The 10445-nt window shown below is 42.0% G+C and overlaps 2 protein-coding genes across 2 annotated transcripts in view; one reads left to right on the top strand and one right to left on the bottom strand.

The window, feature by feature from the left end:
* The window catches only part of LOC104944691 (ATP-dependent RNA helicase DDX39A), a 5824-nt gene extending 1880 nt beyond the window's left edge, over positions 1-3944 (top strand). Inside the window, exons 2-8 of the mRNA XM_010770264.1 lie at positions 695-971; positions 1391-1509; positions 1824-1955; positions 2193-2302; positions 2544-2688; positions 3291-3438; positions 3753-3944. Of these exons, the coding sequence (XP_010768566.1) occupies positions 695-971; positions 1391-1509; positions 1824-1955; positions 2193-2302; positions 2544-2688; positions 3291-3438; positions 3753-3769 (948 nt within the window). The 3' untranslated portion in view covers positions 3770-3944. The remainder of the gene's footprint in view (positions 1-694; positions 972-1390; positions 1510-1823; positions 1956-2192; positions 2303-2543; positions 2689-3290; positions 3439-3752) is intronic.
* Positions 3945-4158: 214 nt separating this feature from the next.
* LOC104944681 (protein CYR61) lies at positions 4159-9910 on the bottom strand. Its single transcript, XM_010770249.1, has 6 exons — positions 9747-9910; positions 8724-8937; positions 7651-7898; positions 6969-7098; positions 6437-6615; positions 4159-5500 (listed from the first exon to the last, which is right to left on the bottom strand). The coding sequence occupies exons 1-6, from the start codon at positions 9795-9797 to the stop codon at positions 5195-5197; spliced, it is 1128 nt and encodes a 375-aa protein (XP_010768551.1). The 5' UTR covers positions 9798-9910; the 3' UTR covers positions 4159-5194.
* Positions 9911-10445: the final 535 nt, after the last annotated feature.

Raw genomic sequence — 10445 nt, 5'->3', positions numbered from 1 at the left:
CACGCCCTTTGGGTGACGCGCGTATGGTGGCGTAAGGGTGGGTGGTTTTTCTCTTAAAAGGGGAATCAAGCGCAATCATGGGGGATTTACAAGCGCAAGCGTGGTTTTTTTTCTGCGTGTGAACCCGGCCCTTCGAAATCGGGGGTTATGAAATCCACCGGACGGTATCTCTCCACCACGATTAGGACCCCCCCCCTTTCACGGGGGGTCAAAGACTAACCGACCCGCTTTAACGTTTTGGTTGCCGCGTGCATTTGAATACTTTCAAAACACTTTTGGGCGGGGTAACATAACACCGTAAATCCGTAGTAATCCGGGTCGCGGTGGTTTTGCCTCTCTCTTATTGAATACCCGTTCGTGTTTTTTTTATACCCCTTTTCGGCCACCTCAGCCCTACTGATTGTTTTGTATCGCAAAAACAGGCGGTGCAGCCAACAACGACAACCCACGTTTTCGTTTCGGTCGACAAAACGGACGCCTGCGCGTTGCAAATAAATAAACCAAAAAAAAAAAAATTAATAATAAAAAAAAAATGTTTTATGAGATCCATTTGTGGCGGACGATATTCAATTGTGGCGGCCGGCCACAAATAAATCAATGTATGGGAAACACTGGTATGTGCTGCTCACATGTACGGATGAATCATCAGTACCGATTTTTTTTTATACTAATGTCATGATTCTCTGTTTTCCAGGTATCTGTCCTTGTAATGTGCCACACGCGAGAATTGGCCTTCCAGATCAGCAAAGAGTACGAGCGCTTCTCCAAATACATGCCCACTGTCAAGGTGTCGGTGTTCTTTGGTGGCCTGGCTATCAAGAAGGACGAGGAAGTATTGAAGAAGAACTGCCCCCACATTGTCGTAGGAACCCCAGGACGTACCCTGGCCCTCATCCGCAACAAGACCCTCAACGTGAAGAACATCAAACACTTTGTGCTGGACGAGTGCGATAGGATGCTGGAGCAGCTTGGTGAGTAGGAGCCAAAGTGTTTTAAAGTGGTATTTTAGGAAAGTAGCTTTGGTGAAAGACTGTTGGCAGTATGGAAGATAGGGAGGATTTAGTATTATCTTACTTATCATAGTGTCATCTCTCCCACTACTCATATGTTTGTTCTTTCTCCATAACATCATTTCTAATAAGCTGAAGCTTTCATTTAATATTTAAGAGCTAGTGTGCATAATTTAATGTAAAAAATAATTGTGTCTTGGCTGGTATGTTTTCATTGTCATCTAATTGTACATTTATTACTTTGTGATTTAAAAAAGACCTTCTACCTAATTTACAGAGATATTGAGCATGGCTAAAGCATCTCTATTGCTTTTTATACAGAGATAAACTAAAATGCAGTGATTCCTAATTATGGAAGTATTTATTTCTTGTTTCAACAGACATGAGGCGTGATGTCCAGGAAATCTTCAGGGTGACACCCCATGAGAAACAGGTTATGATGTTCAGTGCAACGCTAAGCAAAGACATCCGTCCCGTCTGCCGCAAGTTCATGCAGGATGTGAGTTATCATCAACATATAATGTTTCATGTTTGATTGAGTTATTTCAGTGTTCGTTACAAAGTCCCTCTCAGCTTTGCCCACGTGTGGCTGTCAGTGTCATAAGTGGCCATTTATGAGGGGCAGAGTGATCCTCCTGGGCAGATTTGGCTGGGTCAGGACAGTCGCTCCTCCTGGCTCTGCTGCAGTCCAGGAGAACAAGCTTAGCTAGCCACCATGCATTTGTCAAAGCATACTCCAAGTTTATAAAATTAAGTGGAATTGTAATGTGTCTGTATGTGAGAATAACGTTTGGTTCCTCTCTTGCTGTGTAGCCCATGGAAGTGTTTGTGGATGACGAGACCAAGCTGACACTCCACGGCTTACAACAGTATTACTGCAAGATCAAGGATAGCGAGAAGAATCGAAAGCTCTTCGACCTGCTCGATGTACTCGAGTTCAACCAGGTATTTGGCACTTATTAATAGACTTGATCAGAATCAGTTATGAACATATTTATTATATTCATTTTAATCTTCATAAAATAGCTTATTATTCAGAAATGTACATTTGCAGCCCTGATCTTCAAATAAATTCAAAGTTAAATCTTTGTCATGTGGATGTAAGCTGGTCTGTATCTGGATAATGTATCTGCCATTCCCTGGATAAAAATATGAAAGTATTTCCTTTTTGTTCCCTTTTAGGTGGTGATCTTTGTTAAGTCAGTGCACCGCTGTGTGGCTCTGTCACAGCTGCTGGTGGAGCAGAATTTCCCCGCCATCGCCATCCACAGGGGCATGGCACAGGAGGAGCGGTAGGTGCCTTTTTTTATTTCTAATCTTTTTTTCTTGCATTGAATTCCACAGTAGGGTTCCTAATTCAAAGCTCCTCACCATAACAAATTCCCATAACATTACTGTACTCTCATTTTTATAAAATATGTCCCTATAAGATTTATGTTGGAAATGACATAGTTTAAAAGGAAGAAACTTGATATCAATCTTTCTAATATAGAATAATGTCTTACTTATTCTTATTTCCGCTAACCCCCACAGGTTATCCCGGTACCAGCAGTTTAAAGACTTCCAGCGACGAATCCTGGTTGCCACCAACCTGTTTGGCCGAGGCATGGACATCGAGCGAGTCAACATTGTCTTCAACTACGACATGCCAGAGGATTCTGACACATACCTTCACAGAGTCAGTGCAGCTATATTATTTTCTGTTTTCTATATCATAGATTAAACAAAAATCCCATACATGGGCACCGATCTACTAGGGGTGTAACGGTTCACAAATATTTCCGTTCTGTAACCGGAGACTTCAATGATGCTGGAGGTTTTTCGAGCTCAACTTTATCTGCGTTCGCCATTTCGACAGTTCCTCAAATTACTGACTACATTTGAACGCATCCCTGTGACCAGCTCTCATAGTATGCCTCTCGTCCAATGAAATGACTTGGTCGCTCTATGACCAAAAAGTTGTTCACGTTCCCAATTTTTTTTGTTTAACGTTATATACACACGTGTACTGAACCGAAGGGCCCATACCGAATATTTTCGGTACGAATACCGTTACACCCCTACGATCTACCCAATTTGCCTTTTTTGTTAATTAATCTATAAAAAAGATACAGGAAACTGTGATATTAGAATATTGTGCTAGGTTATGTTTTACAATCAGAAGTGTAATTCCAAACTTTAACCTTTGTCCATGGTTATACCCACCCTTTCATTTTCGCCATCCTTTTTTTCCTTTAAGCAAAGCCTGTTTTGAGCCCATCTTCTTTGTTTGTACCTCAGGTGGCCCGTGCCGGCAGGTTTGGCACCAAAGGCCTGGCCGTCACCTTTGTGTCTGACGAGGCTGACGCTAAGACCCTGAATGACGTCCAGGACCGCTTCGAAGTCAACGTAGCAGAGCTACCAGAGGAGATTGATATCTCCTCTTACAGTAAGTTATATTCTCACTCACAAGCTTTACTCCCAGTCAGTGTACATGTGCACTGGTATAATGTTTTTTATGTATCTCTTCATTGTTAACGTGGTGAAAGCATTAAGCCTAACTGCTGTCCTCTTCTGTTACTGGTAGGAAAAACTCAATTAAAACAGCCAGGAATCAGTGTGTGTTTGACAAAATTGGGGGGGGCAGTGTTTATGAACCTGGTCAACATTATCATCACACATATTAGTGAAGATGTTCATCTTCTAAAGTACATAATATTTTGTGCCCTCAAATACTTAAAACATTGCTTTTTCTCTTTGCAGTTGAACAGTCCAGATGAGTGTGAGGTGTCTTATCAGTGGAGAACGTGTGTGTGACCCGTGGTGTGACCGTATTTTGGTGGATGAGAAAAAAAACCTCAACATTTATTTTAAAGTCCCCCTACGACTATATGTGGCATAGTTCATAATGATAAAAACCTTTTTGTTCTTCGCAGGGTGCTTGTTTTTAGTGTTTTTCATTTTAAAACATGGATTTATTGTTTTGGTTGAAGAAATAAACTTTTTATACCTTATTAATGGTGTTGTATTTCATTTTGTTTACATATTTAAGCAGTCCGATGTGTTCAGATGTCACACTACAACAAGTATCATAAAATACAAAATGTGTTGTAGTTAATTATCCTCACAAGCAGAGGGTGCTATAATCATAGCCTGTTTTCCCCTAACAGTTTAGTAGCATGTTCCGGCAATGGTGAACTGTGCCATGTTTGAAACGACATGTTCAGTGAAAATAAACCTTGGATGAAACTTGAGCAGCCAGTTTTATCACATGGATAAACAACATGAACATGTGATGGCTACACAGAAGTGTCTTAATCCATGAGTAAATAAATGTGACAATATAAACTTGGATCCAAATAAAGAAAATATATTTACAGAATACAGTGATCCAAAATAAATTCTCAAATACAGGTTTGAGTAAGACATTTCTCTAAGCTGCATTTAATGCATAATCAAGAGGCATTGGTCCAGTCCTTGCTGAACGCTCTTGTCAGTTCCAGATGGCGTCCCTTATAATTGAAATAGTCAGGAACAGTGTCATTCGTTGTGTAAATATAAAAATGCTTGTCACGTCAGCATGCCAAAACAAGGAACAATCCTTTAAGTCTGTGCTTATGTTCTTAACATACTGTGCTGACATATATATATTAAAAGTCCACATTTTCCTTCTAAATAAAGCTGCAAAACAAATTATTTTGCTTGTCACTGAGTAGTCATAGTGCATTATGGGATATGGAGTTATTGACCATCACAGGCTGTTGTAGGAGGTGTAGTACTCCTTTTTGCACTGCTGTCATAGTTATAGTTCCTACGTTTCAGTGCTACACAAAGTGCTTTGTTGCTCTTGTAGTATTTCTCCTCAGGCTGATCAGAGAGGTTAAACAAAATCCTCAAAACCTGAACCAGCAATCAATCCAGAGAGGAGGAAGTCCAGGGGTGCTTCAGGGCTCTAATTTAGGTCCCATGTCTGTTTGAACAGACGTGTACAATCCACTCTGGTCACACAATAAAATCAAAGGTTGCCTTTATGATTGAAATTAAACCGAGGCGGCCCTCGCTGCCTGCTGTTCAGCATTCAGGCGGGTGCCTGTGCTCTTCACTTTGGAACCAAATGAGAAAAATGGCCCCTGGTCTTGAAGCGTCTTCCTTCATCAAGAAAGTTGACCTCATCACATTATAACAAAAAATACAAATCCTCAATACTAGTCTATGAACTGGTGTGTATCTCCATACATCCACTGCTGTGGCGGGAGGGCCACTTCGTTGAGGTGTCCACAGTCATTGCTACATTTACACGACTGGATGAACATGGCCGACCGCTGGAAACGCTCTCCGTCGGGGCAGACAAAGGTCACAGGGACAGTGCGTGTGCGGCGTGGCGAGCAGCACCGCCCGTCCGCACACACTCCACAGTAGTTGGGCCGGTAGAGGCGGACACTCGCGCATTCTCCGTAGGTCAGGCGGATGGGCTCGGGGGCTTTCTGGGCCGGGGAGCACTTCTTCCCTTTCTGTGGTTGGAGGATAAAAATAAAAGAGGTGAGTTTCATAGTCTGAATGAGGAGTGTTCTGCCCAATTGCCTTCAGAAGCAAAATTCACCAAAAACAACATGAACATTTTATTTGTAAAATAAAACTAATGAGGTATGGCTTTTATCGGCCCTGTAATTTTACATAACAGCAGATTTAAGCAGCTTTGCCCTCAAACTCATTAGTTTCACATTAAGAGGGCCAGACGTCAACTCGTAATGCCGAAATAGGGATTGAATGAGGGATTATTTTTAGATTGAAGTGATTAGTTTCAAAGATTAAACATTAATTCAACGTTTGATAGTTAAACTCTCTGACACCTATGAGGGTTCTTGGCAAAGGAGCTTTGAGCCCAGCAGAGCAGTGAGAAGAGATCTTAGTGTGTGTCCAACATGGGGGATTAATATAGACACAGCACTTCCCTGGACTCTGAGTACACAGAAGGGGAAAAGCTATGGACAGTTGCTTGGCAGGAATGCCGGGGGACTATATTTAAAAAGGCGCCTGCTCACAACCAAAACACTGAGTAGAGCAGCACTGCCCTTTTCCCACTGGATGCAGAGCTTCCTAAAAGTACCGCTAAAATAATCTGTTCTTAAGCTTGGGATAAAGATGGCATTAGCACTAAGAGCATATTTACTCAGCACCAGAATGTCTAACGTTACACTCTGCAGCACAGATAGGAACAAGTTAGCAGAGCAAACTTGAGCAGGTATTGTTTCAACCTGCGCAGTCTGACATGGATTGATAAGAGGTGAATTAATTCCCCATTGATGCGTGTTATCTCAAGGCGTTTAGGTTTCTCTGAAAGAGATAACATTTTCTGATAAGGAATTATCTTGGCAGTAATGAGAATATTCGACCTATGACTCCGGTCTGTCTCTCTTTCAGTTCAAATCAAGTTTATTGGGCCTCACCTTGGTGGGGACTGTGAGGCCGTGGCACGGCCGTACGGTACAGATTCTCGTTTCTCTTTCCAGTTTGCACTTAGGGTTTTTGTTGGTGATGCGAGAAGAAACGCCCATCCCACAGCTGCTGGAGCACTGGGACCAGTCAGTGGTCTGGATGGGACACTTCTTCTTTAGATGGTTCCACACTGAGGAGCCACGAAGAGGTGGAAGGAGAAAAAATAAATAATCACATCGATTAGGCCAGCAGTCCCCAACCTGGGGTCTGTTCCCCATTGTGGGGTCACAAGGGGACTAACAATACAGAAAAGTAGTGACATACTCTTTACTTTTTAGCTAAATATCTTAAATTGGCCCCGAGTTGATAATGTACAAATGTTAAATATACGTACGTGTCTTTTTTTAAATAAATATACACAATATTTACAATTTTTTTAATTCTGTAATACATTATTTTTGCAGATGATGCTTTTTTGCAAAAACATGAGTACAGCAGTGATCCTTAGCACTAAATATTGCCCCTCAGTTGAGTCTCTCTCACCAGGCAGGTGTTTGTAGCCATGTTCACTCTCCCAGCCGCTGGACTTGACGTCTGTAAGCTCGTTGGCCAGCTCGTTATTATGTTCCATATGGTGTTGATGTTTGGGCAGGGGTTGTTGTGGCGGAGGAACCTGGGATCATAAATAAGATAAGATGAGACAGTGCCGCAGTCAAGCCTATCTCATATGTTTTGTTCACACTGTTATCACCACAGTGCCCTGGTTATTACTTAAGTGCAATGGGTCAGAGGAGGAGAGACTTTACTCCTCTTTATACCTTAAAATCCTATCTTCTCTGGTTCAAGCTTCTTAATTGTGTTTACTCAATGTTTTTTGTAATGAGAAACAAAATAAGAAATCTGCAATCTGATATTATTATTTTAGGTATAAGGACATGTACATTTTCTTTCTCTCCAGTAAATAACATGCATTTCTAGTTATTCAACTGCTATTCATTTGATTTAAAAACAAACTTTTTTTTTTATTACGTAAAAAATACAATTTTCTTACTAACACTTTAATCGTTTTCTACATATGGAGACACCAAAGTGGAAGGCGATGAATTGCACCTCCACCCTTTAATATTACATTTAGTTTTTCATGAAATATGTTTTCCAAATTGTGCTTTGTTTCTCACTTAGAGAGTCCTTTGTGGAATCATGCAAAAACAATGATGACACAAACCTGATGCTTAGGGGGGAGCTGCCAGGTGCCCTTATGGCAGTCCACACTGAAGCAGCACTGCCCGGGGATCCGGACCAGCCGTGGGTAGGGGCAGGATGGAGAGGCTGGCGGCAGCTTGTTGGTGCAGAGAGGAGCGCAGCCGACAGCTCCATCGATGCAGGTGCACTGGTGTTTGCAGCCGGCACGGAAGCTCTCGCCATTCTGGTAGATCCGGCCGTTGTACTCACATGTGCGTCCCTCTGATTTAGCTGGAAAGACACAATTTACTCAGCTTAAACTTTACATGTATTGACTTGCAAATTGTGGGAAGAGGTTGGCATACACCTGAATAAATAAGACAGATGCAATGTTGTAACTCATCAAGACTTTTCTCCATTTTGGTATTCTTCCAAAGTGAGGTTTACTCCAAGTTGTCAGAGAAACACTGGGTGAGCAATTGATATACAAATGGCTTTTTTTGTGGGTGAAGTATTGCTTTAAGAAGAGATCACCACATGCTCTTTTTCAGCAGCAGTTGAGCAAATATTCTCCTGACCCAAACACAATGACTTCACATGGCAACAGTATGCACAATCACACAGAGGATCACTAAGACAGAAAGGTCAGTGGAAATAAGGAGACAGTACGAGTCAGACTCCTTGTCTCCAAAGCATGGGAGAACCTGCTATTCATAGTTTGTAGGGCAACACCGCCATGGTGCAGATGGAAAGTGTATTTTTATCTTTGAAACCCCCGGTCGCTGCCATAAAACATCTACGACTCATTAAAATACCCCCTGTCCTCTTCTCGGATGTGCAAGCTTACACTTGATCATGGAGTTGTGATGGGTTTGACTTCATGGAAGGGAGGTTCCATTAAGATCCATTTACTTGACATGTTTTGAACACAGAGGTATGAAGTCCTTTTTGCGTTTACAGCAAATAAAGTTCACCATACTCATTTTGAATATAGGAGACTTATACCATCTGTTAATACTATGGCCTTGAGTGAGCTGTGCAATTAGCTGTAGAAACTAGCAATTTTCAGATTGAAATTCCTTCCCTTCAAACATACACTATTTCCTTTTCTCTCACCTCGACAGATGCCCCAGGCCATGGTCACATCGTTGCCGTAATTACACTCCAGCCCTTTGTGGTGGTCGCAAGGCCTCATGGGGTTGCAGTCCTGGTTTAGCTGTGCAGCACACACCTTGCAGCACCCACATCCATCTGACACAGTGCTCACTCCTGGAGGGCAAACCAGAGGCTGGTCAGGGCACTCACACACAGCTGGGCAGCTAGCAGTCACCTGGAGGGTGGAGGGAAAGACCAGAGAGCAAGATCACAATGTCAGGCAAGATGCAAATTGTCTGAGTTATGCAAAGTGTTTTACAGCTAAAACAACGACAGCAATGATTTACAGTGTAGCTTTACAACAGGCTTTCTTGACACATTTAGAGCCATAATGCTTCACATGGAATGAAAAATTCAGACATGTAGGGCAACTACCTCTATTTGAGTGCACTCAACCCAGCTTTTCTTTGACATCAAACTGGAAGCAAGGAGCTCTTACATTCATTTTTTATTTAAAATAATCTCTCGGAGACCCAAGGGTTTTTGGCTGATTTAAAATTCTCCCAAAAGACAAAGCTTCAAGTCACTGCTGGCTGGTCAGCCCCGAGTGTCTAGATGGCTCAGGGTTTGCCGTCCCCGGCTGTCTCAGGTTTGAGTCATCGCTCAGCACTAGAGCTAACTTGTTCAAGTTTGTGGGAATCAACATCACTGTGCTTTAAAAAAATAAGGCATGAGTAGGCATGCTGATTACCAGCAGTATGTAAGATAATCCCACCTTAAAGCCATATTATATCCACTTTTAGACAGACATAAATACATATCAACAAGTCTGGTGTTTTAACTTAAACGTCAATATGTGAACATTAGATACAATTAGATTTGTTTACACAGGGGATGTTCATGTCGTCTCAAGATTACATTTTATTCACACTTACATTACACTGTCAATTGCAGATTACACATGAAAGGTTTCTTAATGTTTCAAAAATACTTTCTGTAAACAGATGTTTTTGCTCACTCACAGCTGCACACGAAACGTCTTACCTGTGTGATGACGGCTGTTGTCAGTAAAGTCAGGTAGATCAGAAATGCCATGATAAATTTGACTAAAACACAAAAACGATAGAATGATATCTTAAAGCTACAGTCCACTGAACAGTTGCTAGTCTTAAGTAGTTTCACGATGAGTTCCAGTAAGCTTCGGACCGTAGTCCTTGTTTCTCTATCGAGATAAGCGTCAAACATCTAATTTATACCCCTGGGAAGACCACGCCCTCTTGATACTTCTAGCCAATCATCGCGCAGACAACAGCTCCGACATTCCAAGCGGGCGTGGCTTCAGCGCGAGGATAGTTTGCTGATTGGTGGGCGTGTTTTGGAATCAATGCAGCCATTCATAAAAATTGCAAGGCCGGTCTGTATTTATTTTATGGGTTCAAAATGTAAATGTACAGCCGCTTTCAAGTCACACTCAGGCACATTCCTGCCTTTGTGGCCACCACTCTCCTAACACTAAGTAAATATATTCAGCTGGGCCAGACAGCATGGTAACATTAATAGGACCTCCACCTCTGGGAGAAAAAGAAAGGGGGGAGGAATTCCCTCTGTTTTTCCAGACCAATGTAGGTGCCAGGACAGAAAGTTAGAGTGTATTAAGCAAATAGTGAGATAATAGCAGTTGACAGAGAAAGTGAACACACCCCTCTTTGTCTGTGCATAACATGATGTGTGAAAATGTGTTTT

This window comes from Notothenia coriiceps, unplaced genomic scaffold (genome assembly GCF_000735185.1).
Source record: "Notothenia coriiceps isolate Sejong01 unplaced genomic scaffold, NC01 NC01_scaffold00008638, whole genome shotgun sequence".
Taxonomy (NCBI): Eukaryota; Metazoa; Chordata; class Actinopteri; order Perciformes; family Nototheniidae; genus Notothenia; species Notothenia coriiceps.
The sequence above is the reverse complement of the archived record's forward strand: the minus strand, read 5'-3'. Positions and strand labels throughout refer to the sequence as shown.